Consider the following 27822-nt stretch of genomic DNA (forward strand, 5'->3'; position numbering starts at 1 on the left):
TAAGAGTTAGGGAGAAAACATAGATTGGCGGAAAAGTGACAGAAAGTCTCACCTCTGATCTTTGGGCCTTTGCGGGTTAGAAAATCCGAAGGGAAACGGAATGCTATTCCTCTTGAAGATTAGCGAGCAGAGTAGCAGACGCCAGACAATGAAGACTAAGGCCGGTCGCCGGTGGAGCTGAGTGGAGATTGGATAATCGGCGGTGGAGAGACAGACATACGGCAGAGTTGCAGGGTTGAAAGGCGAAAGATTATATATTAACTAGACCCAAAGTAGCTCTCATCGTCTCTCAAATTCTCGGTGTTGCAAAAAAGCACACGCTCCCCCACCACCGCCGCAATCTCTTCAAGAATCGGAGATTTCACCCCATCTCCTCCTCCCTTCACCTCCTCACAAAATGAAAAAACCCCCAGAAATTCCAGCACTCTACAGCGACAGCGGCGGTCCATCAACCTGTTTCACAATTGGAAACGGCGAAATCGAGTGGAACGATTGCATGTCATCAAACCGCCGCAATCCCTTCAAGAATCAGAGATTTATCCCCATTTCCTCCTCCCTAGCTTCACCTCATCACAAACCGAAAAATCGGCAGAAATTCCGGCACTCTACGGCGGCGGCGGCCCATTGACCTGTTTCGCAACTGGAAACGGCGAAATCGAGTGAAACATATGGAAGCAAGACGAGGAACTCATTGTTGTTGTTATTGTGCAGAGAACTCAGAGAGAGACAATAAACAAATTGTTTGATTTGGGGTTAATTCGTGACCGGAAGACAAAGGAACGAAGGACGATGAAGACTGGAGATCGAGCAGTTGTAATTTCTTTGGAAGGGCGTGAATAGTCCAAAATACCCCCGAACTTAACGCCTGGTTGATGGAAAAGGTAACGGAGGACCAAATTGGGGTAATTTTTTAAAGTCAAGGGACCACATTGGGTGCAATTAAAAGTCGAAATGCAAAATTGAGAATGAGCGATAGTCAAGGGACCAAAATGGGAAAAAACTCTGTAGCCTCACAATGGAATAACTCTCATATCAAAATATCACAAATTTAATTATTGTCATTTACCAATATCTTTTTGATCAAGTCTATCACACATGGTATTCCTAATGTGATTCACCTTTATAGGCATTATTACACAAGAGTCGGACCCAAGTTTACTCCATTACACAGGATCAAAATTTATTCAAAAATAAAGTTAAGTATCATTAATTGAATTAGATACAAAATAAAATGTCACTCTGTATAATTTAGGAATAACTTATAGTACATATACTCCAAATTTTCCTATTTTTACTAGTACACCCAATTCTCCTCATTTTTACTCCTTCATAAGAACTGATAAATTATATTTTTCATGTAAATTCCAATAAAAATATTCACGTCAAGATTTTAAATGTAAAAATAAATATTGAGAATAAATAAATAAAGTCCACGTGCTATTTACTTTAAATGTAAAAATAAATATTGAGAATAAATAAATAAAGTCCACGTGCTATTTACTTTAAAATAAAATAAGAGGGGCACTTTTATCTAAATTTATTTTATAAAAAGTATACTTGTCGTGTAGCGTCTGGTGCGACCGTCCACGTGGAACTCTGGGGGCAAAGCTAATCAAATGAATTTCTTTTTATTTAAAAATTCTTTCGTGCGTCGACTTATGAAGAAACTGATATGACTTTTACTTTCCAAATTCCAAATTCTGAATCATTCTTCACTCAATCTTTTCCCCATTGCTGAACAAGGTAAGCTCCTGCTTCTACTTTTTGCTATCTACACAGTACACAGACTCATGTATCTAATATTTGTTGCTATATTGTTGTTTGGAAGGTGAGAAAAATGGCGTTGGGGAGCATGGGAGAGCCGGTTGAGATAGTGAAAGCTCGTTCTGACAAGAAGGAGTACAGAAGAATTGTGCTCGACAACTCTCTTGAAGTTCTCCTCATTAGCGATCCTGAAACTGATAAGGTTTCCGCTGCAGTTTATATCCTGTCTGAATGTGTTTGATTGCAAATTCTTCCCTGCAAAAAAAAAAAAAAAAAAAACTGTGATCTTAAACTTTTGAAGTTCCTATCGTTCTGAAATGCGCATATGTATTTATTCTGAAACAAAGTTTCTATTTAAATATGTATGGTATAAACTGCTGTAGTATTAATTAATTAATTAATTATTTATTTTCCTTTTTGAGCTCAATCAGTGTGCTGCTTCAATGAATGTGTCTGTGGGGTTTTTTAGTGACCCCAAGGATCTTGAAGGCCTTGCCCATTTTCTTGGTGAGTATTATTTTATTTTCTTAATTTCCTTGGTGATGAAGAAACTTCTGGTTGCCTTTGAGTATGAAGGATGAAGAAATGTGAATCTTCCTCAAGTTCACCCTAGCACAGTGTGTAATAAAGAGAGGGGAACTATTTGTTGAGTGAAGCTTTGCACATTCTAAATAATGAAAAATGAAATATGTGTGATTGTAGAACATATGCTCTTTTTTGCAAGCGAGAAGTATCCCTTGGAGAATAGTTACTCGAACTTCATTTCAGAGGTATTTGCCTTTAGTTCTTGGTAATGATGGTTTATTCTTTTCAAGTTGACTTCTGATAATTATGTCATTTTCTGTTCTTTGTTTAGGGTGTATAACTGCATATATGTTCTCTAAACCTAATTATTTTATGTCCTTTCCGTTTCTCGGCTATTACATACTGTTTTTCTTCACCCACCTACATCGTGCCTTCTTACTTCTACTAATTGGTATATTTTGAGTTTTTAAAATTTCTTGTTAAAATGATATGTCTCCATATTAACTGTAGTGCTTTTTTTTTTTTCTTTTTTTTTTTTTTTTTTTTTTTTTTAATTGCCATGTGGAGGGCTATTTCCTTCTCTACCTTCTGATTTTTTTCTTTGGTTTGTATCTTGTGCTTCAGAATGGAGGTTCAACAAATGCTTTTACATCTTCTGACCACACCAACTTTTACTTTGATGTTAACGTTGATGGTTTTGAAGAGGCTTTAGATAGGTAATAAGATTTTAAGGCTATTCTAGGTTCTCATACTTTCTTGCAAAGTTTCCTAATTATCTTAGTTTTGGCTGTCTAGATTTGCACAGATTTTCATCAAACCATTGATGTCGGCAGATGCTACCTCGAGGGAAATAAAAGCTGTTGATTCGGGTTAGCAGAGTATTACTCTTTGATGGCTTGCAAGCAATCTAGTAAAATTTTATAATTTCTGATTGTTACCTGTCTCTCTTTATTTGCTCCCTGGGGGAACTAACTTATTTGTACAGAAAATCAAAACAACTTATTATCTGATGTTCACAGAATCTATCAGGTATCTGGACTTACCACGTGCTTTAATCTTTTTAAAATTTAAAATCTCACTGTAGCTTCTAACTTATTAAAAGAGATTGGAGGTACCTAAGAATATTGTATCCACTTTCAAGTGAAGGATACCTCAAGGTTGATCTTATGCTTTTAAAAAAACCTCGTTCTATACTCTTGCTTGAGGATTGATGTTTAGTTGTTTGGGTGATTTGTTCTTTCAAAAATAGGAAAAGTAAATACCATAAACAAAAAGCTACTTCACCTCATATATTACTTTTTATGCAGCTTGATAAACATTTGAGTTCAACAGACCATCCATTCCACAAGTTTGGAACAGGTTTGTTTTGGCATGCAATTTAAGCTATTTATTCTGTATCAGTATAACAGCCTTATTATTTCGTGTTTGCAATTTCTATCTGTTAAAATTATAATCATTCAACTCTTGTTAGGGAGCTGGGATACTTTGGAAGTGCGGCCAAAGGAAAGAGGGATAGATACAAGAGAGGAGCTTCTTAAATTCTACAAAGAAAATTATTCAGCCAACTTGATGCATCTGGTTGTTTATGCAAAAGGTAACTGGGTCGTGCTTTCATTTTTAAATATCTAGTTGCCTGTTGCCTAAACATCAATCATATTGTTCTTTTGTTGTGGATATCTCAGATAGCCTTGATAAAACCCAAAGCCTGGTACAGGATGTATTCCAGAAAATCGAAAATACTAATAAAAGTTACCCTTACGTTCCTGGTGAGCCTTGCACAGCAGAGCACCTACAGGTACTCAAATTGTAACAAGAAGTGGGGATTTATTTGTGTGCTGTGTTTTATAAGATATAATTTCTTTTATCATTGTTTCTTTTCTTTTTCCTCTCCCTTTTTGTGTTTTCACATAGCATGTTTTGAATTTTAAAAATTTTCATTGCATGTTTTACTTTACTTTCCTTTCCTTCTCTATATTTTGTTTTTGCTTTTTTTTTTTTTTTTTTTTTTTTTTTCCCCCCTTACTCAGATTCTTGTGAAAGCGGTCCCAATAAAACAAGGTCACAAGTTAAGTATTAACTGGCCAGTTACTCCCGGGCTCCTTTACTACAAGGAAGGACCTTTGAGTTATTTAAGTCACTTGATTGCCCATGAAGGAGAAGGTTCCTTGTTTTACTGTTTGAAGAAGTTAGGTGGGTTCTCATTTCTCAACTTAGTTTAAAATGTTCATAATTTCATATATATCATTTTCACTACTTTCTATCTTTATATAGTATAATGCTTCTAGCCCCATGGGATCTAAGGGCCAGAAAACTGAATCAAATGTGAGATTAAAGGACTACCGGCCCTATCCATCCTAATCTCTTCTTAGTCATCCTAATCAAACTATCCTTGCAGTGCATAGTTTTCAAGGGTTCTAGATGTGGCTTAAATTCCAACAATCATGAGTTGCCTGAGGCTAATTCATATGTGTATACAACTATAACATTTGAATACAATTGCCACCTATATATAGCTATTTATATAATGACCAAGCTTAGACAAATTTGTAGGCCATCTTTAGCTAAGAGGGTAGTTTATTGGCCTGAAATTTAGACTTCATCGTATTCTAAGCTATTTTATGATAAACGAATCATGCTAAGTACATAGTTAAAAGTCAAGTTTGCGATGAAAGCAACATTATTATATAACATGATATTCGCATAGATCAGATAAATAACATCTGCTCAGTTATAACTTATAAGTTATAATAGTCCTTTTTCCTCTTGTTTCTATGTGGTTTATGGCTTAAGTTGTAATCCTAATTCTTGTGTCATTAAATGCGTCTTGTAATTATATTGGTTTTATATTTTATTTACTCGTTTAAAAAAATAATTCTTGCAGGTTGGGCAACAGGCTTATGGGCTTCTGAATCAGGAATAAGTCGCCTATTCTCTTTCTTTGAAGTATATATTAAATTGACTGATGTTGGTAATGGTTAGTGTCCTTTTCATTTTCCTCAGATTTGGATGAAAAGGTTGAATAAAATTTTCTTCAATTCTAGACTTTCTCTGTTCATGAACGGTTTAGATATTTTAAAGTTTTAGTTAAATTGGGCATATCATTGTCTATGGAAGTTTTTACTTTTGGTCACCATCTATCATTCTCTATGAATGTCATTGCAGACCATGTTCAGGAAATTGTGGGACTGCTTTTCAAATATATTAGCCTTCTTCACGAAAAGGGTGCCTGCAAGTGGATATTTGAGGAGGTACATAATAGTCCCCTTTTTAATTTTCAATAATAATGACCAGACATGCAAGGTTTTATTTGTTTAATTAATTTATGAATTCTGAAGTATGAACTAAACATACGAGTTACAACACACATGGATGGAATTGCATAAATGCATACAATAAAAAAAGTATATAACTAATTTCATAAAGCCATGATAGAGTATTGAAATTTTACTCTTTAGATAAAACATAGAATTGCATGTGTCAACTGTCTCTTTTATTTGGTGGACTAACAAAAGTGCTTCTTTCAGATGAACAACTTATTAATGTACAATAACATTTATAAACCGACAAAATCAAAACCTGAGTTTGTTGCATATCTTTACCCATAATATATAATATCATAGAAGCAAAAGGCTTATGTCTTCTGTTGCAGGTATCTTAAAAGTCAAGCTTGATTAACATTTTGCTGTGTGCCCATAATCTCTAATCTACTCAATTTTATGTCAATGGATGAAAAGTTTTCTAAAGCATGCATTTTTAAAAAATTTCTTTTTAGTTTTGTAGTTCTAATAACTTGTTAGATGTGACAACCTGAATAGAATGTATAGATAGCTATAGCTTTCTGTTTCAAACTTTCAATACTATCTATGCAGAAATGATTGCGTATTCTATTAGAAACTTTACAGCATTTTGCACGTATTTTGTCAAATTTATTGATGTTTTAACCATTAGCTATTTTCAATAATGGTTTATGATGCTCAGCTCTCGGCTATGAGTGAAACTGATTTCCATTATCAAGACAATAGTCAACCCATTGATTATGTGGTTCATATTGCATCAAACATGCAGGTATAAAAATCTTTGAGCAACACGATTTATTCCTAGTTTCTTATCCTTTAAGATGCTCTTAATTCTTAAATTTGGGTACTAGTATTCAAGTTGTACTGATACTGTCTTTTTTATTTTATAGGATTACCCTCCAAAAGATTGGTTGGTAGAATCATCTTTACTTTTGAAGTTCAACCCAAAAATTATTGAAACAGTACTCAATGAACTCACTCCGTATAATGTCAGGTAAGTTTAGTGACTCTGCACATCGTTTACTTGCTTGTAAAATTTTGTGCTCTTGCAGATCTTTTATTATTGGTGATTTGGTGATCAGAAATATAGTTATTCGCATATTTCAGTAAAAACTTAAATTGATAATTAGATTGGACATTTATATTTATATATTATATGGTTAACAATTAGAGCTGGCTTTAGGCAAGGACAAGTTAGGCCCTTGCCCAGGGCCTATGCTTGGTGGAGGCCCACCTCAAGCCCATATATAATATAATATTCTGTTAACTAAAATAAAGGCCCTGTTTGGTAAGATATTAGCCGATCAGTCAATTTTGGCTTATTTGACAATTATTAATTGTTTGATTTGGTTAAAAAATCAACTCCAAAATGCTAAAATTCAAAAAGCTGCTCAAAACAGCCTTTTTAATTAGCTTTTTGAGAAAAAATTTATACCAAACAGCTAACAACTAACAACCAATTTACCAAACACCTTCCTACAATCAACTAATATTATCATCTAGTTATACCTTCTAATCAACACAATCAGCTAACAGCCATTTACCAAACAGGGCCAAAATAGTTTGGTGGGTAGATTGCATTGTTATTAACTTAATTATTAAAGGTCTAGGATTTGAATCTCCCAAGTTACGCTTTTAATAAATTTCATCTATTTAGGAAAATGTTTCTTTTCCCGTATTTTTTTTTTACCTCTTTCACCTCCTAGAAAAATGTTGAATAGTCAAAGCATTTTTCATTGGTGGAAAGAATGATTTAAATTTTTCCAAATCAGCGATGAGATTTAGTGAAAAGTAGAGGAATGCCTAACATTACTCATCTATTTATAGCTGTGTAATTTAATACTTATATTGTTAAACAATAAACTCAACTGTATATTTCTATATGTTATGTGTGTCAATGTACAAGGAAGTATAGAGCTATTTATATTAGACAAGAACTAATCCTAGCCATAGATTTCAAATACCTAAAACTAAGGGAGATCCTCTCAACTAACACCATATTTCTCTAACACTCCCCCTCAAGTTGGAGCATCCAACTTGTTACATATGTTTCACATGAACCATAGGACTTCACACCTAGACTCATAAGCCCAAGTCTTGAACCACTCGAACAACCTTCGAACCACGCTGTGCCAAACCAGTCCACAATGCACCTTGTCGCATCAACAATGCTTCTACGGAGCCAACAAAAGCTAGGCCAATCACCACAGCGTCGCACCTGCCTCTCACACCCCACACCCTTATCACCGCTGCCTAACACCACAGTGTACCTGCCTCTCACTCCACAAACCCTTAGCACTGCTAGACCACAACGCACCTGTCCCTCTTACCATGCACCCTTATCAAGGCTGCCTAACACTACAACGTTTCCCTGGTGCATGCACGTAAACTGATTCACCCTGAATCATTCTTCAGCCGTCGGCCTCCCCCGCAGCATATGCCAGGTCCACCCCACTCCTGGCACCTGTGCTACCCACTCCTGCAGCACCCCTGTTTACGCACACTGAACAAGCTGCACTTGACTCAACTCAGACCCTAGAATTGCTCCCATACCAAATTAATTTAGAGCGACAAACTATGATAAACAAAATACAAAGGTCAAGACTTATTAATACGAACACGATAAACAAAAGAAAACTACGGCAAACTACTGCCTAATTATTTCTCAGCTTCGTGGACCTCAGACCACCCAGCTTCGTGGACTTCCCCTACCATCTCTCTTGGTTGTCTCTCTTTTTCGGCTGACACCAGACTGGTGAACAAACAAATCCTCGCTGCCGTCATCGGGGGTTATGAACCCAAACCCCTCACTGAACCACTCGACGCAGCCCTCCATCCTCTGCTCACTCTCCTCAGCCATAATAAACAAAACAGACCAACCCGAAAACGCAGCAGTCCAAAAATGTAGCAGTCCACAACGCAGCAGTCCAACACGTAGCAGTCCAAAACGCAGTAGCCCTTTGCAACACCGAAGTACACCACCACTGCAGACGCGTTGGGTGTTCAGAGACGAGCCCAACGGTACCGGCCGCGACCGGTGAAGACGCCGGAGAACTGCCCACGCACCGGCGCGTGGCGTCAGAACCCTAGGACTGCGCCGGCACGTGGCGGCGCGTGAGGACTCCGGTGGCCGCTCCGCCTCTCCCGTCGGCGTCGCCTCCTCTTTTTTACCAACACCCACTACCCAGTCACCTCAATCTCGCTCTGATACCATGTTAAACAATAAACTCAACTGTATATTTCTATATGTTCTGTGTGTCAATGTACAAGGAAGTATAGAGCTATTTATATTAGACAAGAACTAATCCTAACCATAGGTTTCAAATACCTAAAACTAAGGCTAAGAGAGATCCTCTCAACTAACACCATATTTCTCTAACATTTTTATAAAATGTGTTATTTTCTGAGCTCTTATAATGAAAAAAAAAAAAAAAAAAAAGAAGATAATTTACTTTTTTATAAATATCTTAGTCAATATAATCTAGAAGTGTCTATTATATGTCATCGTATTCAAATTACTTTAGTAAAACTTGAAATTGATCTAGCTAGAAAAGTATCTAGTCCTTATACCCTAAAAATTGTTAGAATTAAAGAGAAAAAAAAATAACATTGTTATACCAGACCAATAACTATGTTCATGTGCTTGTGACCAACTTTTTTTTTGAGTAATGACTCTATTACAATCTAGTATCTGTTCATAAACTATTTTCTCAACTTACTAAAGCACAAAGAGTCAATACTACTCCCACTGGGAATTGAACTCATGACCTCCCAATGACCTTGTGACCAACTTTAATATTTTTAATATTTAAAAAATTAAATAATAAAAAGGTTATCCACTATGGCTGTCTACTTTTTTTTTTCTCCCGTCTTTTATGATATTTTAATTTTAATTTTTAAAATATTGAAAATAATGAGGTTGACATAGCATTTGCCACTCAATATAAAATATAAAATGAGACATGGAAGTGCATCAAAGGCACATAGATCAAACAGGATGAGTTGAATTTTTTTCATGGAAAAATCTTTCCAACAGGATATTTTGGATATCACCAAAATTTGAGGGACATACGAACTGCACTGAGCCTTGGTATGGTACTGCATATTCTACTGAGAAAATAACTGGTTCCACTATCGAGGTTCGTAGCTTGCTGTCTAATACAAGTTCAAAGTAAAAGATGTAAGTGTATGGTTCATTTAGTGTATTTTGATACTCTACAGCAATGGATGAAAAATGCTCCTCTTGAAGATTTACATCTTCCTGTTCCCAATTTGTTCATTCCTGATAATCTTTCTCTTAAGACTATCCCAGACAAGGTATTAGTTGTATACTCGTTTTATACTTAAACCTAACATTGTTATTACTTGATATTATTTTAATTTCTGATATTTGACTATGCTAACAGATGAGCACTCCAATTCTATTGAGAAAATCTCCCCATTCGAGATTATGGTACAAGCCAGATACCTTATTTTCTACACCAAAAGGATATATTATATTAGACTTCAGATGTCCCAACTGTAGAATTTCTCCAGAATCAACTGTTCTTACCGGCCTTTTTGTACGCCTGGTGATGGATCACCTAAATGAATATGGCAAGTATCAAAGGGCAAACATGTTATTGTGATAAGCTTGGCTTTTTTTTTTAATGGTTGAAATGATGACTTTATGTGATGGAAAAAGTAATACTCCGTATATAATTTTAGAGTAATAGGTTCATTACATTCTGACTTTATGAAATGTGTAAAGTGTAAACACTTGTATGCTAATAGAGTAATAGGTTCATTATATTCTGTGTTTTGCAGCCTACTATGCGGATATTGCTGGTCTTGGTTACTCGATAAGTAGCCACTTTAACGGTTTCAAGGTATTCACATGATAATCCCTTATTTTCAACAATCAATTTACATTGGAAGAGTTATTTAATATAGAATAGACACATTTGTAAATGTTGTTCACATGATCTAGTTTAAGATGATATGTCGCAATGCTGCAATAGTATGCTTGTATGCCTATAACCAAAGTTGTACTTATATATAGCTAGGGATGCATTCAAATGAAATTTCAAGCATTTTTCATTCATAGAAGTTTTCGACAGAATTATGTTCTCTTGGAGTATGAATAATGTATGATAAGAGTCAAATGTGTTAACGCTTCCTCCTTATTTAATTATTGAACAGTTTCTCAGACTAGTCATGGTGCTAAATGACCTTTGTTCGTATAAATGCAACTTAGCCATGCAACTATATACTTCATGAATGGAAAGACATTTAGAAATAAAACTTATACCTTCCTTTCCTTCAGGTGCGTGTTTATGGGTACAGTCAAAAGATGACAATCTTGCTTGAGAAAGTTATTGATGAACTTCTGAACTTTGAAGTTAAACCAGACAGATTCTCTGTTATAAAGGTAACATCAAATTGTCGGCATTGCTTTTTACCAATATATATATATATATATATATATAGAATCAGGATCAAATGAGAACTAGGCTTCCCGTGAGAAGTGTGGACTAATATGATCCTCCATCTAGGATGATCAATGGCTAGAAATTAAGGGAAAAAGAGGGCGGGTGAAAGTTTGTAATATTTATGAAACTAACCCTGCCATATTTTTCCTTATTTTTCTTTATTTTCCAAACCGTTAGATCTACTAGATCGATAGCTAACATTTGTCCACACTTCTCACGGGAAGCCTTGTTCTCATGCGAGTCATCAATGCTGTGTGGGAATCAGGGCAAAGAATAACAAAAAAGTTCAGATGGGATTTACAGTAAAACCACCACATAAAATCAGTAAATAAATAAAAGCTGAATAAGAAAGGCAGGTTGAACGAAAGAAAGGGTGGAGACAGAAACCGAGGAACTGCAGAATGATACAGTTTGTTTTTCTGTAATTTTTTACCTTCAGGAATTGATAACCAAAAAATACAAAAACGTCAAGTGCCAACAGCCATATCAGCAAGCAATGTACTACTGCTCGTTGGCACTACAAGAGCAAAGTTGGTCCTGGGAAGATGTTCTCGAAGTCCTTCCTTCTCTTGATGTTGATAGTCTTGCTAGATTTTACCCTTTGCTGCTATCAAGAACTTTTTTGGAATGCTATGTAGCAGGTTCTTCCATTACTATGAACTTTTCTACGGTGCTTTTAAGCTTTTGGCTACATTGGTTTACTCCTTCATCATATCCCTTTCAGGAAACATCGAATCAAATGAAGCAGAGTCTATGGTCCAACACATTGAAGATTTATTTTACAAGGGTCCCCATCCTATCTCCCGGGCTTTATTTGCATCCGAGGATTTGACAACTAGAATCATTGAGCTTGGACAGGGCATACAATATTTGTATGCTGCAGAGGGACTAAATCCAAGTGATGAAAATTCTGCCTTCCTCCAATATATTCAGGTATATTTACTAAGTTAATCGGGGAAATAAATATAGACTGTCAAAACCGAATATATAAGTTCTCTTATTAGTATTTCACTTATACAAACATGCACAATGTATACGCTATACAGGCTTCTACAGTAGTATTGTGCTTTAAGTTACTACACTCAATATGATATAACTGTGCTATAGTGACTGATGAACTATTACTACAGATTGGCCTGGGTCCAGATCTCGCCAACCTCTCTGTCAAGAGGAAAATAATGCTTTGATTTGAGAATTTCCTTGCAGTATTACTGTATAGCTATTTAGCTATTACTTTCAAAAACTTGAATACTTTTAACATTAACAATGTAAAGCCCGAAAATTCTTTGTTGGCGAGTATCCCAAAGGTTATAATACAAAAATCTTATTTAAAATGTAGGTCGGTCTTGATGATTATGAGCTGTATGTGAGACTCCTACTTTTTGAAACGATAGCAGACCAACCAGCCTTTGACCAACTGAGATCTGTTGAACAGCTTGGTTACATTACTTCACTTTCTCGGATGTATGTGGACACTGTTCTTGTTTTTTCTCCCTGGACCGTTAAACCTTTCCCATTCAGTGAAATTCGTTGTATATCTGTCAGAAATTTCATCCACTTAATTCAGATGAAGCTAAACTTCCTTTACTGTAGGTATGATTCTGGTGTTCGTGGTTTGCAATTTGTTGTTCAATCATCAATCAAGGTATTTGTCATTTTACCATTTCCTCTAGTTTAGTAAATTTTCCTACATCTATTTACAAAGTTCAAACCAAGACCTTATTTATGGAGAACCGAACTCCTACTTAGACATTAGGTCGTTGATCAAAGAACAATTTGTAACATTTCTTTTATTCACCTACCTTCAACATGACAACATGACAAATACTTGGGGTATATTGTAATGAGATGTGATGGCATTGGCAGGACCCTAAATATGTGGAGTCCCGAGTTCGGGCATTTCTTGACATGTTCAAAAGCAAGCTGTCTGAGATGTCTGATGAGGAATTTAAGGTCAGCTTACTGATCCTCTCTAGACTCTAGTGTAGCTTGATACTTTATTCCAATGGTTATAGTCATCAAAGGAATACACATACACACACAGAGACACAACAGGAGGGAGAAGTCCGGAAAGAGCACTAGATGGTAGTTCTCAGTAACAAAAGAAAACACAAGAAATAGGGCAATAATCAAGCCAATAGATTGATGCACTAATACAACAGTTCTCGTTCTTCAGAATAAAACTATGTGCTGGCTAACATTTGATGTAATTGTCTATGATGCAGAAAAAAGTCAATGCACTTATTGATGTTAAGCTTGAGAAGTTTAAGAATATATGGGAGGAAACTGATTTTTTCTGGTGGGAAATTTCCAATGGTACTTACAAATTTGATAGAGTAACAAAGGAGGTACAATTCTATATTCTTATTGGCATGCAGAACTTTCTTCCTTGACTACTGATAGTTAAAATTTTCTCTTCTCTTAGATCCTGGTAACCAAAAACTCAAACTTGATGTCTATACATGATTATTGATTCCTAACTGTGAGATGTTGTCATCTACTTTTTGTGAGAATAGGTTGCGGCGCTAAAGCAACTGACGAAAATAGACTTGATCAAGTTCTTTGACGAGTATGTTAGTATCAGTTCCCCTAAGAGGAAGGCATTAAGCGTGCGAGTCTATGGAAGCTCACACTCCTCGGAGTATAAATCAGAGAAAGAGGAGCCAGCTGAACCTGATTTTGTTAAGATCGAGGATATTTTCAGTTTCAGGAGATCTCGCCCTGTCTATCCTTCGTTCAAAGGGAACTTTGAGAACAAGAACTTCTAAGAGATAGCGCTCCAACTTGTTAATCCACAGTACAGGGAAAAGGAAGTGTACCAACCATATTGCCCATAGCATATTCATACCAGATAGATTCACCATTACACAACTATATGTTAAAATCTTAATACTTGAAGTACTTTCTAGTTTCTAGACCTTGTTCTTATACCAGAAGAGAATACTAATTGATCCACCCATTATACATTAGCTAGTGGGATTATACATTTATATGCGTGTTTATGTAATTAAAAACTCCCCTTCTTGATGGGTCACTGAATTGGTTTCTGTGCTTTGAGCAGCCTATATTCTCATGCTATCTGCACCCAAAAAGAGAAAGTACTAAGGATAAGAGTTTGGATTTTTCCGTTTTAGTCCAGATAAACTTCAAACTGGAAATAGAGAAAGATGGGCACTAATGCAATTCGCAGTGCAGTGCTGCCAGTGCATTCCTGTATTCTTAATACAGAAAAGGGATTGAGTTGGCATGTGGGCTGGAGGAGAATAGTCTTATTAATACTTCTGCCCTTTGTATGTGACACATGCTTTTATATGGTTTCCCTTCTTTAACTTTTATATTCATCTATTATTTCTAAATTCAACAGAATTTTCTGGGAATCAACCATGTTTCAGGGGCATACTGATACAAGTGAGCCTTGGTATGGAACTGCTTATTCTTTGGAGAAAATCGATGGTTCACTGATTCAGGTTTGTTTCAAGTTGTCTACCATATAAGTGATTTTGAATTGTCTCTGTGGTCTAGGTGTTTAGAGTTTAGACCAACATCAATCAATAATCCTTAATTAAGACATTGACATTTTTTTTTTCAGAAATGGATGGATGAAGCCCCTGTTGAAGATCTGCATCTTCCAGCCCCCAATGTCTTCATTCCAACTGATCTATCTCTGAAGCATGTCTTAGAGAAAGTGCGAAAAACTCTACATAATTTAGTGTGTTTTTAATTGTTCTAAAAAAAAAATTCTAATGTATTGACCTCCACAACAGACAAAACTTCCAAGTTTATTGAGAAAGTCACCATATTCAAGGTTGTGGTATAAGCCAGATGCAACATTTTCTTCTCCAAAGGCATATGTTAAAATAGACTTCAATTGTCCTTATAGTGGAGCTTCTCCTGAGTCAGAACTTCTTACAGATGTTTTTACCCGTTTGTTGATGGCATACTTGAATGAATATGGTATGCATTCCAGTATTGTTGACACTTATTATACTCATGCTCAGTCCTAGAGTTTCTGCAACTAAATTTTGAAAAGAAATTTATGTGTTTCAATCTTTCAGCATACCATGCACAGGTTGCTGGTCTGTATTACACTTAATTTTTTTTTTTTTTTTTCGCATCTTTCTATGTCTCTTTCACTCCTTTAATAACATGTAAATAATTATTTTTTATTCATTATGACGTCACTATATACATCAGCTCATGATCCCGGATCCCCTTTTAAATACGGAGTATTAACTTTACAAGTTTAACATTTATTTTCTGAGTTGTTCCACGTAGAAAAAATAAAATAAAATAAAAAGAAGAAATACAGGAAAATAAATATATTTTAATTAGGAATGCTTGACTCCATAAACACAAGTCATAAACTAAAATATCTCTTGGGTTTCGCGTCAAACAAAGGCAGCAGAGTATAATTGTTTAGTCATGTCACATAGTCTAATTGAATTCGAAAAAAATAAAAGAATTATATATATATATATATATATATATATATATATATATATATATATATATATGTATATATATATATATATATATATATATATATATATATTTTTTTTTTTTTTGTGGTAATGAGATTTGATTGAGATTTATAAATGTAAAATATCAATATAATTAGGAAAAATAATATTTTTAGCTCATAATTTATTTTAAAAAATAGTATATTTTGTCCATCTTTTTATCTTTCAATTCTTTGTGAGGTACAAACTGTTTTCATCTTTGAGTCCAATTAGAATTGGGTTAAAAATAATTCGTAGCTCCGAAATGGGATAACTCATGTATCAAAATGACACAAATTGGATTATTTTCATTTATCAATACCTTTTTAGTCGAGTCTATCACACATAATATTCCTAGTGTGATTCACCTTCGTAGGTAATTATACAAAAGTTGGACCCAAGTTTGCTATATTACATAAGATCAAAGTTTATCCAAAAACAAAGTTAAGTATCATTAACCGAACCAGATACAAAATGAAATGAATCAAATATTTTCTTATAATTTAGGAATAAGTTATACTATATGTACTCACAATTTTCCTCATTTTTACTCTTTGATGTGGCAAACACTGATTTTCATGTGAATTTCAATAAAAGTGCTCACGTCAAGATTCTGAATGTATAAGTAAATATTGAGAATAGATAATGAAAGTCTAGTTGGTATTTTACTTGAAGGGTGTGTTTGAAAATCCATAAAGTGTTTGGTAAGTGACGAAAAATCGGAGTTAACTGAAATTTGAAAATAAGCTCTTGGTCAAAGGAAAATGCATCCCTTTTCTTGGAAGATGACTTACTTTTTTTTTCTTGTTTTTTGGAAGTCATTTTCCATTATTCTTCGGTTCAAGCTCTCCCTTCCCGTTGACGCTTCACACCTCCACCAACAAACCAATGATCATCATTTTGTTCTTCATCTTCTTGGACGAAAACCCATAGTTGGAGATTTCTCCTCATTGGTATTTGCACGGATGCGGAAACTAGAGAGGTTTCCGTCAGAGAATTATGCTTTTAATTAGAGCTGGTTTATGCACTGAATTAATTAGAGCAGATATTACAGAGACGATTGGATTTTACTTTTGAAAATCCACTCATTAAAATGTTAAAGTATACAATTCTACTTATTTTTCTATTCATTTACGAAAAAAGAACCAAACACTAAAAGATAATTTTTTATTGTGCACCAAACATTGGAAAGAAAAATGTTTTAGGAAAATAACTCATTTTTTTAAAAAAAAAAAATTTCAAAAATCATTTTCTTATTTTCTAAACTAGCCGTGAGAATGGAATAAGAGAGATCCTTTTATCCAAATTTATTTTATAAAACATATACTTGTCAGTGCAATGTGGACATAGCTTCACTACTAATGTAGGCTATGGAGCTTGTTCGCGATCATGACGGTCGTTTTGTGGCAGCGAAGTGTGACCGGCTTGAGTGCAATCTAGACTCGTTTTTGGCAGAGGTTTTAGCAGCCAATGAAGCCTTAACATGGCTCAATGGATTAAGGCAGAATAATATCATTATAGAGTCCGATTGCTTAAATTTCTGTAATGCTTTCAATTCCTGTTTGGTAGATTATTCTTATGTTGGCATGCTTGTGAAGCAATGTTTGTCGATTACTTGTGACATAGGGAACGTTAAAGTTCACCATGTCAAGAGATCAGCGAATCGTGTGGTTCATGTCCTAGCTCGAGCAACTGGTTCTTCGTTTGCCTCTGAATTGTGAGCTGTTATCCCACATACTTGTATTTCGAGTTTGTTAAGCTATTAATGAAATCTTCTTTCTCGTTCAAAAAAAAAAAAAGAAGAAAAATATACTTGTTGTGTAGCGTCACTACAGAAACCCGTATTTGACTTGTCCGACCGTCCGACGTGGAACTCCGCGGGCAAAGCCAATCAAATGAATTTATTTTTATTTAAAAAAAATTTCGTGCGTCGACTTGTGAAGAAACTGATGTGACTTTTACTTCCCAAATTTGTTCCAAATTCCAAATTCCAAATTCCAAATTCTGAATCATTCTTCACTCAATCTTTTCCCCATTTCTGAACAAGGTAAGCTCCTGCTACTACTTTTTGCTCTCTGCACAGACTCATGTATATAATATTTGTTGCTATATTGACATATTGTTGTTTGGAAGGTGAGAAAGATGGCGTTGGGGAGCATGGGAGAGCCGGTTGAGATAGTGAAATCTCGTTCTGACAAGAGGGAGTACAGAAGAATTGTGCTCGACAACTCTCTTGAAGTTCTCCTCATTAGCGATCCTGAAACTGATAAGGTTTCCGCTGCACTTTATATCCTGTCTGAATGTGTTTCATTGCAGCAAATTCTTCCCTGCAAAAAAAAAAAAAAAACTGTAATCTTAAAATTTTGAAGTTCCTATCGTTCTGAAATGCACATATGTATGGTATAAACTGCTGTAGTAATTATTTATTTATTTATTTTCATTTTTGAGCTGAATCAGTGTGCTGCTTCAATGGATGTGTCTGTGGGGAGTTTTAGTGACCCCAAGGATCTTGAAGGCCTTGCTCATTTTCTTGGTGAGTATTGTTTTATTTTCTTAATTTCCTTGGTGATGAAGAAACTTCTGGTTGCCTTTGAGTATGAAGGATGAAGAAATGTGAATCTTCCTCAAGTTCACCCTAGCACAGTGTGTAATAAAGAGAGGGGAACTATTTGTTGAGTGAAGCTTTGCACATTCTAAATAATGAAAAATGAAATATGTGTGATTGTAGAACATATGCTCTTTTTTGCAAGCGAGAAGTATCCCTTGGAGAATAGTTACTCGAACTTCATTTCAGAGGTATTTGCCTTTAGTTCTTGGTAATGATGGTTTATTCTTTTCAAGTTGACTTCTGATAATTATGTCATTTTCTGTTCTTTGTTTAGGGTGTATAACTGCATATGTGTTCTCTAAACCTAATTATTTTATGTCCTTTCCGTTTCTCGGCTATTACATACTGTTTTTCTTCACCCACCTACATCGTGCCTTCTTACTTCTACTAATTGGTATATTTTGAGTTTTAAAAATTTCTTGTCAAAATGATGTGTCTCCGTATTAACTCTAGTGCTTTTTTATTTTTATTTTTAATTGCCATGTGGAGGGCTATTTCCTTCTCTACCTTCTGATTTTTTTCTTTCGTTTATATCTTGTGCTTCAGCATGGAGGTTCAACAAATGCTTTTACATCTTCTGAGCACACCAACTTTTACTTTGATGTTAACATTGATGGTTTTGAAGAGGCTTTAGATAGGTAATAAGATTTTAAGGCTATTCTAGGTTCTCATATTTTCTTGCAAAGTTTCCTAATTATCTTAGTTTTGGCTGTCTAGATTTGCACAGTTTTTCATCAAACCATTGATGTCGGCAGATGCTACCACAAGGGAAATAAAAGCTGTTGATTCGGGTTAGCAGATTATTACTTTTTGATGGCTTCTAATCTAGTAAAATTTTATAATTGCTGATTGTTACCTGTCTCTCTTTATTTGCTCCCTGGGGGAACTAACTTACTTATACAGAAAATCAAAACAACTTAATATCTGATGGTCGCAGAATCTATCAGGTATTTTTATCTGGACTTACCACATGCTTTAATCTTTTTAAAATTTAAAATCTCACAGTAGTTTCTAACTTATTAAAAGAGATTGGAGGTACCTAAGAATATTGTATCCACTTTCAAGTGAAGGATACCTCAAGGTTGATCTTATGCTTTTAAAAAAACCTCGTTCTATACTCTTGCTTGAGGATTGATGTTTAGTTGTTTGGGTGATTTCTTTCTTTCAAAAATAGGAAAAATAAATACCATAAACAAAAAGCTACTTCACCTCATATATTACTTTTTATGCAGCTTGAGAAACATTTGAGTTCAAAAGACCATCCATACCACAAGTTTGGGACAGGTTTGTTTTGGCATGCAATTTAAGCAATTTATTCTGTATCAGTGTAACAGCCTTATTATTTCGTGTTTTGCAATTTCTATCTGTTAAAATTATAATCATTCAACTCTTGTTAGGGAGTTGGGATACTTTGGAAGTGCGGCCAAAGGAAAGAGGGATAGATACAAGAGAGGAGCTTCTTAAATTCTACAAAGAAAATTATTCAGCCAACTTGATGCATCTGGTTGTTTATGCAAAAGGTAATTGGGTCGTGCTTTCATTTTTAAATATCTAGTTGCCTGTTGCCTAAACATCAATCATATTGTTCTTTTGTTGTGGATATCTCAGATAGCCTTGATAAAATCCAAAGCCTGGTACAGGATGTATTCCAGAAAATCGAAAATACTAATAAAAGATACACTTACGTTCCTGGTGAGCCTTGCACAGCAGAGCACCTACAGGTACTCAAATTGTAACAAGAAGTGGGGATTTATTTTTGTGCTGTGTTTTATAAGATATATTTTCTTTTATCATTGTTTCTTTTCTTTTTCCTCTCCCTTTTTGTGTTTTCACATTGCATGTTTTGAATCTTAAAAATTTTCATTGCATTTTTTACTTTACTTTCCACCTCTATATTTTGTTTTTGTTTTTTTTGTTTTCCTCACTCAGATTCTTGTGAAAGCAGTCCCAATAAAACAAGGTCACAAGTTAAGTATTATCTGGCCAGTTACTCCCGGGCTCCTTTACTACAAGGAAGGGCCTTTGAGTTATTTAAGTCACTTGATTGGCCATGAAGGAGAAGGTTCCTTGTTTTACAGTTTGAAGAAGTTAGGTGGGTTCTCATTTCTCAACTTAGTTTAAAATGTTCATATACATCATCTTCCCTCCTTTCTATCTTTATATAATATAATGCTTCTAGCCCCATGGGATCTAAGGGCCAGAAAACTGAATCAAATGTGAGATTAAAGGACTACCGGCCCTATCCATCCTAACCAAACTATCCTTGCAGTGCATAGTTTTCAAGGATTCTAGATGTGGCTTAAATTCCAACAATCATGAGTTGCCTGAGGCTAATTCATATGTGTATACAACTAGAACATTTGAATACAATCACCACCTATATATAGCTATTTATATAATGACCAAGCTTAGACAAATTTGTAGGCCATCCTTAGCTAAGAGGGTAGTTTATTGGCCTGAAATTTAGACTTCATCATATTCTAAGCTATTTTATGATAAACAAATCATGCTAAGTACATATTTAGTTAAAAGTCAAGTTTGTGATGAAAGCAACATTAGTATATAACATAATATTCACATAGATCAGATAAATAACATCTGCTCAGTTATAAGTTATAACTTATAATAGTCCTTTATCCTCTTGTTTCTGTGTGGTTTATGGCTTAAGTTGTAATCCTAATTCTTGATTCATTAAATGCGTCTTGTAATTATATTGGTTTTATATTTTATTTACACTTTTTAAAAAAATAATTCTTGCAGGTTGGGCAACAAGCTTATGGGCTTCTGAATCTGGAAGAAGTCGCCTATTCTCTTTCTTTGAAGTATATATTGATTTGACTGATGTTGGTCATGGTTAGTGTCCTTACTCCTTTTCATTTTTCTAAGATTTGGATGGAAAGGTTGAAGAAAATTTTCTTCAATTCTAGACTTTCTCCGTTCATGAACGGTTTAGATATTTTAAAGTTTTAGCTAAATTGGATGTAACAAAGTTCAACTTATATTGCATTTTTATCTTTAAAACTCTCAATTGGGCATATCATTGTCTATGGAAGTTTTTACTTTTGGACACCATCTATCATTCTCTATGAATGTCATTGCAGACCATGTTCAGGAAATTGTGGGACTGCTTTTCAAATATATTAGCCTTCTTCAAGAAAAGGGTGCCTGCCAGTGGATATTTGAGGAGGTACATAATAGTTCCCTTTTTTTTTTTTTTTAATTTTTATTTTTACACTATTGAATTTCAATAATAATGACCAGACATGCAAGGTTTTATTTGTTTAATTAATTTATGAAGTATGAACTAAACATACGAGTTTCAACACGCATGGATGGAATTGCATAAATGCATACAATAGAAAAGTAAATAACTAATTTTATAAAGCCATGATAGAGTATTGACATTTTACTCTTTAGATAAAACATAGAATTGCATGTGTCAAATGTCTCTTTTATTTGGTGGACTAACAAAAGTGCTTCTTTCAGATGAACAACTTATTAATGTGCAATAACATTTATAAACCGACAAAATCAAAACCTGAGTTTGTTGCATATCTTTACCCATAATATATTAATATCATAGAAGCAAAAGGCTTGTGTCTTCTGTTGGAGGTATCTTAAAAGTCAAGCTTGATTAACATTTTGCTGTGTGCCCATAATCTCTAATCCACTCAATTTTATGTCAATGGATGAAAAGTTTTCTAAAGCATGCATTTTTAAAAAATTTCTTTTTAGTTTCGTAGTTCTAATAACTTGTTAGATGTGACAACCTGAATAGAATGTATAGATAGCTATAGCTTTCTGTTTCAAACTTTCAATACTATCTTTGCAGAAATGATTGTGTATTCTATTAGAAACTTTACAGCATTTAGCACATGTTTTGTAAAATTTATTGATGTTTTAACCTTTAGCTATTTTCAATAATTGTTTATGAAGCTCTCGGCTATGAGTGAAACTGACTTCCATTATCAAGACAAGATTCCACCCATTGATTATGTGGTTCGTATTGCATCAAACATGCAGGTATAAAAATCTTTGAGCAACACGATTTATTTTCCTAGTTTCTTATCCTTTAACATGCTCTTAATTCTTAAATTTGGGTACCAGTATTCAAGTTGTACTGATACTGTCTTTTTTATTTTATAGGATTACCCTCCAAAAGATTGGTTGGTAGGATCATCTTTACTTTCGAAGTTCAACCCAAAAATTATTGAAACAGTACTCAATGAACTCACTCCGTATAATGTTAGGTAAGTTTAGTGACTCTGCACATCGTTTTGTACTACGAGTAGCTTGTAAAATTTTGTGCTCTTGCAGATCTTTTGCCTTAGTATATTATTGGTGATTTGGTGATCACAAATATAGTTATTCGCATATTTCAGTAATGGTCAATTCTACAGAATTGAAGAATGTGCTCCGTCTCAACTAAAAGTCTAAATTGATAGTTAGATTGCACATTTATGTTTATATATTATATATGGTAAACAGTTAGGGCCGGCCTTGGGTAAGGGCAGGTTGGACCCTTGCCCAGGGCCCATGCTTGGTGGGGTCCCAAGCAAAAAATAAATAAAAAATGTTATCCACTATGGCTGACTACTTTTTTTCTCCTGTCTTTTATGATATTTTAATTTTTAAAATATTGAAAATATTAAGGTTGACATAGCATTTGCCATGTCAATATAAAATATATGATGATACATGGAAGTGCTAACATCAAAGGCACATAGATCAAACAGGATGAGTTGAATTTTTCTCATGGGAAAATCTTTCCAACAGGATATTTTGGCAATCACCAAAATTTGAGGGACATACGAACTGCACTGAGCCTTGGTATGGTACTGCATATTCTACAGAGAAAATAACTGGTTCCACTATCGAGGTTCGTAGCTTGCTGTCTGATACAAGTTCAAAGTAAAAGATGTAAATGTATGGTTCATTAAGTGTATTTTTGATACTCTACAGCAATGGATGAAAAATGCCCCTCTTGAAGATTTGCATCTTCCTGTTCCCAATTTGTTCATTCCCGATAATCTTTCTCTTAAGACTATCCCAGACAAGGTATCAGTTGTATACTCGTTTTATACTTAAACCTAACATTATTATTACTAGATATTATTTTAATTTCTGATATTTGACTATGCTAACAGATGAGCACTCCAATTCTATTGAGAAAATCTCCCCATTCGAGATTATGGTACAAGCCAGATACCTCATTTTCTAAACCAAAAGGATATATTATATTAGACTTCAGATGTCCCAACTGTAGAATTTCTCCAGAATCAACTGTTCTTACCGGCCTTTTTGTACGCCTGGTGATGGATCACCTAAATGAATATGGCAAGTATCAAAGGGCAAACATGTTATTGTGATAAGCTTGGCTTTTTTTTTTAATGGTTGAAATGATGACTTTATGTGATGGAAAAAGTAATACTCCGTATATAATTTTAGAGTAATAGGTTCATTACATTCTGACTTTATGAAATGTGTAAACACTTTTATGCTTATAGAGTAATAGGTTCATTATATTCTGTGTTTTGCAGCCTACTATGCGGAAATTGCTGGTCTTGGTTACTCGATAAGTAGCCACTTTAACGGTTTCCAGGTATTCACATGATAATCCCTTATTTTTCAACAATCAATTTACATTGGAAGAGTTATTTAGTATAAAATAGACGCATTTGTAAATGTTGTTCATATGATGTAGTTTAAGATGATATGTCGCCAATGCTGCAATAGTATGCTTGTATGCCTATAACCAAAGTTGTACTTATATATAGCTAGGGATGCATTCAAATGAAATTTCAAGCATTTTTCATTCACAGAAGTATTGGACAGAATTATGTTCTCTTGGAGTTTGAATAATGTATGATAGAGTCAAATGTATTAACGTTCCTCATTTAATTATTGAACAGTTTCTCAGACTAGTCATGGTGCTAAATGACCTTTGTTCGTATAAATGCAACTATACTTCATGAATGGAAAGACATTTAGAAATAAAACTTATACTTTCCTTTCCTTCAGGTGTATGTTTATGGGTACAATCAAAAGATGACAATCTTGCTTGAGAAAGTTATTGATAAACTTCTGAACTTTGAAGTTAAACCAGACAGATTCTCTGTTATAAAGGTAACATCAAATTGTCGTCATTGCTTTTTACCTATATATATAAAATCGGGATCAAATGAGAACTAGGTTTCCCGTGAGAAGTGTGGACTAATATGATTTGTCCATCTAGGATGATCAATGGCTAGAAATTAAAGGGGAAAAAAAGCAGGTGAAAGTTTGTAATATTTATGAAATTGACCCCGCCACATTTTTCTTTATTTTCCAAACCGTTAGATCTACTTGATCGACAGCTAACATTTGTCCACACTTCTCACGGGAAGCCTTGTTCTCATGGGAGTCATCAATGCTGTGTGGCAATCAGGGAAAAGAATAAGAAAGTTCAGATGGGAGTTACAGTAAAACCATTCAACATAAAATCAGTAAATAAATAAAAGCTGAATAAGAAAGCCAGGTTGAACGAAAGAAAGGGTGGAGACAGAAACCGAGGCACTGCAGAATGATATAGTTTGTTTTTCTGTAATTTTTTACCTTCAGGAATTGATAACCAGAAAATACAAAAACATCAAGTGCCAACAGCCATATGAGCAAGCAATGTACTACTGCTCGTTGGCACTACAAGAGCAAAGATGGTCCTGGAATGATGAACTCGAAGTCCTTCCTTCTCTTGATGTTGATAGTCTTGCCAGATTTCACCCTTTGCTGCTATCAAGAACTTTTTTGGAATGCTATGTAGCAGGTTCTTCCATTACTATGAACTTCTATATGGTGCTTTTAAGCTTTTGGCTACATTGGTTCACTCTTTCATCATTTCCCTTTCAGGAAACATCGAATCAAATGAAGCAGAGTCTATGATCCAACACATTGAAGATTTATTTTACAAGGGTCCCCGTCCTATCTCCCGGACTTTATTTGCATCCGAGAATTTGACAACTAGAATCATTGAGCTTGGACAGGGCATGCAATATTTGTATGCTGCAGAGGGACTAAATCCAAGTGATGAAAATTCTGCCTTCTTCCAATACATTCAGGTATATTTACTAAGTTAATTGGGGAAATAAATATAAACTGTCGAAATCGAATATTTACGTTCTCTTATTAGTATTTCACTTATACAAACATGCACAATATATATGCTATACAGGCTTCTACAGTAGTATTGTACTTTAAGTTACTACACTCAATATGATATAACTGTGCTATAGTGACTGATGAACTATTACTACAGATTGGCCTGGGTCCAGATCTCGCCAACCTGTCTGTCAAGAGGAAAATAATGCTTTGATTTTGAGAATTTCCTTGCAGTATTACTGTATAGCTATTACCTTCAAAAACTTAAATACTTTTACCATTAAACAATGTAAGGCCCGAAAATTCTTTGTTGGTGAGTATCCCAAAGGTTATAATACAAAAATCTTGTTTAAAATGTAGGTCGGTCTTGATGATTTTGAGCTGAATGTGAGACTCCAACTTTTTGAATTGGTAGCAAAGCAACCAGCCTTTGACCAACTGAGATCTGTTGAACAGCTTGGTTACATTACTTCACTTTCTCGGATGTATGTGGACACTGTTCTTGTTTTTTCTCCCTGGACCGTTAAACCTTTCCCATTCAGTGAAATTCGTTGTATATCTGTCAGAAATTTCATCCACTTAATTCAGATGAAGCTAAACTTCCTTTACTGTAGGTATGATTCTGGTGTTCGTGGTTTGCAATTTGTTGTTCAATCATCAATCAAGGTATTTGTCATTTTACCATTTCCTCTAGTTTAGTAAATTTTCCTACATCTATTTACAAAGTTCAAACCAAGACCTTATTTATGGAGAACCGAACTCCTACTTAGACATTAGGTCGTTGATCAAAGAACAATTTGTAACATTTCTTTTATTCACCTACCTTCAACATGACAACATGACAAATACTTGGGGTATATTGTAATGAGATGTGATGGCATTGGCAGGACCCTAAATATGTGGAGTCCCGAGTTCGGGCATTTCTCGACATGTTCAAAACCAAGCTGTCTGAGATGTCTGATGAGGAATTTAAGGTCAGCTTACTGATACTCTCTAGACTCTAGTGTAGCTTGATACTTTATTCCAATGGCTATATATACTCATCAAAGGAATGCACACACTCACAAGTCACAATAGGAGAGAGAAGTCCTGGAAAGAGCACTTGATGATAGTTCTCAGTAATAAAAGAAAACACAAGAAATATGGCAATAACCAAGCCAATAGATTGATGCACTATAATACAACAGTTCTCCTTCTTCAGAATAAAACTATGTGCTGGCTAACATTTGATGTAATTGTGTATGATGCAGAAAAAAGTCAATGCACTTATTGATGTGAAGCTTGAGAAGTTTAAGAATATATGGGAGGAAACTGATTTTTTCTGGTGGGAAATTTACAGTGGTACTTACAAATTTGATAGAGTACAAAAGGAGGTACGACTCTATATTCTTATTGGCATGCAGAACTTTCTTCCTTGACTACTAATTGTCAAAATTTTCTCTTCTCTTAGATCCTGGTAACCAAAAACTCAAACTTGATGTCTATACATGATTATTGATTCCTAACTGTGAGTTGTTGCCATCTACTTTTTGTGAGAATAGGTTGCAACGCTAAAGCAATTGACGAAAACAGACTTGATCAAGTTCTTTGACGAGTACGTTAGTATCAGTTCCCCTAAGAGGAAGGCATTAAGCGTGCGAGTCTATGGAAGCTCACACTCCTCAGAGTATAAATCAGAGAAAGAGGAGCCAGCTGAACCTGATTTTGTTAAGATCGAGGATATTTTCAGTTTCAGGAGATCTCGCCCTGTCTATCCGTCGTTCAAAGGGAACTTTGAGAACAAGAACTTCTAAGAGATAGAGCTCCAACTTGTTAATCCACAGTACATGGAAAAGGAAGTGTACCAACCATATTGCCCATAGCATATTGGATAATTGACCGAAATGTGTGGTCAAAGAAGGAAAATTCCAAAAGTGTGGCTACTTTTTTTTTTTTGACAAAAATATGCAAAACTCATTTGGGACTTGCATTTTTGGTTGTGTCCCGGCCTATTTTTTTTTCGTTATTTTCGTAAAACGCAAGAGCCAAATGCATTTTGCGTATTGTATACGTAAAACGCATTTGGCTCTTGCGTTTTCTAGGGTATATGGTATAGGCAAAAACACAACTTACTCTTGCGTTTTAAGTATTATACCGAAAACGCAAAAGTAAGTTGCGTTTTTTGCGTTTTTTGGAGTTTTTGTACCGGCGATCGCGAAGAAGCACAAAAACGCAATTAGCACATGCGTTTTTGGAGTCTTGCGTTTTTCATATTCGAAAAACGCAAGGAGTTTTTGTACCGACGATCGCGAAGAAGCACAAAAACGCAATTAGCACATGCGTTTTTGGAGTCTTGCATTTTTCATATTCGAAAAACGTAATTCAGTCTTGCGTTTTTCACACAATTCCGGGAGTAGCGCCGGTAAATAGTCCGCATTTCGGAGTTGCGTTTTACGTATTTTTTTGGATTATACGTATGTTAGAGGAATAAGGGTTGTTAGAGAGAGTTGCTCTTAGTCTTACATTTCTGTTTTGAATTATGTGGC

At 34.8% G+C, this 27822-nt stretch overlaps 3 protein-coding genes across 4 annotated transcripts; all 3 read left to right on the forward strand.

Annotated features, from left to right (window-relative positions):
* The first annotated feature begins 1658 nt into the window (after positions 1-1658).
* On the forward strand, positions 1659-14046 carry LOC109181420 (insulin-degrading enzyme-like 1, peroxisomal). Its single transcript, XM_019331179.1, has 27 exons — positions 1659-1743; positions 1829-1966; positions 2196-2271; positions 2467-2534; positions 2914-3005; positions 3085-3158; positions 3275-3318; positions 3597-3648; positions 3761-3883; positions 3972-4084; positions 4317-4479; positions 5171-5263; positions 5452-5537; positions 6268-6354; positions 6476-6579; positions 9622-9724; positions 9807-9902; positions 9992-10181; positions 10392-10453; positions 10891-10995; positions 11496-11697; positions 11781-11989; positions 12396-12520; positions 12650-12701; positions 12923-13009; positions 13282-13404; positions 13573-14046. The coding sequence occupies exons 2-27, from the start codon at positions 1838-1840 to the stop codon at positions 13822-13824; spliced, it is 2910 nt and encodes a 969-aa protein (XP_019186724.1). The 5' UTR covers positions 1659-1743; positions 1829-1837; the 3' UTR covers positions 13825-14046.
* A 139-nt stretch (positions 14047-14185) lies between these two features.
* Positions 14186-15149, forward strand: LOC109181127 (insulin-degrading enzyme-like 1, peroxisomal). Its single transcript, XM_019330882.1, has 5 exons — positions 14186-14346; positions 14449-14523; positions 14646-14741; positions 14821-15010; positions 15112-15149. Exons 1-5 carry the CDS (start codon positions 14224-14226, stop codon positions 15147-15149), a joined length of 522 nt encoding a protein of 173 aa, XP_019186427.1. The 5' UTR covers positions 14186-14223.
* A 2345-nt stretch (positions 15150-17494) lies between these two features.
* On the forward strand, positions 17495-27165 carry LOC109181421 (insulin-degrading enzyme-like 1, peroxisomal). 2 transcript variants are annotated; one of them, XM_019331180.1, is made up of 27 exons: positions 17495-17602; positions 17689-17826; positions 18013-18088; positions 18284-18351; positions 18710-18801; positions 18881-18954; positions 19067-19110; positions 19396-19447; positions 19561-19683; positions 19772-19884; positions 20093-20255; positions 20924-21016; positions 21265-21350; positions 22100-22186; positions 22310-22413; positions 22940-23042; positions 23126-23221; positions 23311-23500; positions 23704-23765; positions 24185-24289; positions 24764-24965; positions 25049-25257; positions 25658-25782; positions 25912-25963; positions 26185-26271; positions 26548-26670; positions 26839-27165. In XM_019331180.1, the coding sequence occupies exons 2-27, from the start codon at positions 17698-17700 to the stop codon at positions 27088-27090; spliced, it is 2910 nt and encodes a 969-aa protein (XP_019186725.1). In that variant the 5' UTR covers positions 17495-17602; positions 17689-17697; the 3' UTR covers positions 27091-27165. The 2 variants fall into 2 exon arrangements, with proteins under 2 accessions (XP_019186725.1, XP_019186726.1); XM_019331181.1 differs by lacking the exon at positions 18284-18351 and having other exon boundaries at positions 17497-17602.
* The last annotated feature ends 657 nt before the right edge of the window (positions 27166-27822 follow it).

This window comes from Ipomoea nil, unplaced genomic scaffold, assembly GCF_001879475.1.
Source record: "Ipomoea nil cultivar Tokyo-kokei standard unplaced genomic scaffold, Asagao_1.1 scaffold1043, whole genome shotgun sequence".
Lineage (NCBI taxonomy): Eukaryota > Viridiplantae > Streptophyta > Magnoliopsida > Solanales > Convolvulaceae > Ipomoea > Ipomoea nil.

Excerpts from the sequence above, each read along its gene's own strand:
- LOC109181421 (XM_019331180.1), top strand. The coding sequence starts at position 17,698 with ATGGCGTTGGGGAGCATGGGAGAGCCGGTTGAGATAGTGAAATCTCGT. Across the intron at positions 19,684-19,771 it reads TCTGGTTGTTTATGCAAAAG|ATAGCCTTGATAAAATCCAA; the intron begins GTAATTGGGTCG and ends TGGATATCTCAG. Across the intron at positions 25,258-25,657 it reads CCTTCTTCCAATACATTCAG|GTCGGTCTTGATGATTTTGA; the intron begins GTATATTTACTA and ends TTTAAAATGTAG.
- LOC109181127 (XM_019330882.1), top strand. The coding sequence starts at position 14,224 with ATGGGCACTAATGCAATTCGCAGTGCAGTGCTGCCAGTGCATTCCTGT. Across the intron at positions 14,347-14,448 it reads TATTAATACTTCTGCCCTTT|GGGCATACTGATACAAGTGA; the intron begins GTATGTGACACA and ends ACCATGTTTCAG. Across the intron at positions 14,524-14,645 it reads TCGATGGTTCACTGATTCAG|AAATGGATGGATGAAGCCCC; the intron begins GTTTGTTTCAAG and ends TTTTTTTTTCAG.
- LOC109181420 (XM_019331179.1), top strand. The coding sequence starts at position 1,838 with ATGGCGTTGGGGAGCATGGGAGAGCCGGTTGAGATAGTGAAAGCTCGT. Across the intron at positions 3,159-3,274 it reads AATAAAAGCTGTTGATTCGG|AAAATCAAAACAACTTATTA; the intron begins GTTAGCAGAGTA and ends TTATTTGTACAG. Across the intron at positions 3,319-3,596 it reads ATGTTCACAGAATCTATCAG|CTTGATAAACATTTGAGTTC; the intron begins GTATCTGGACTT and ends CTTTTTATGCAG.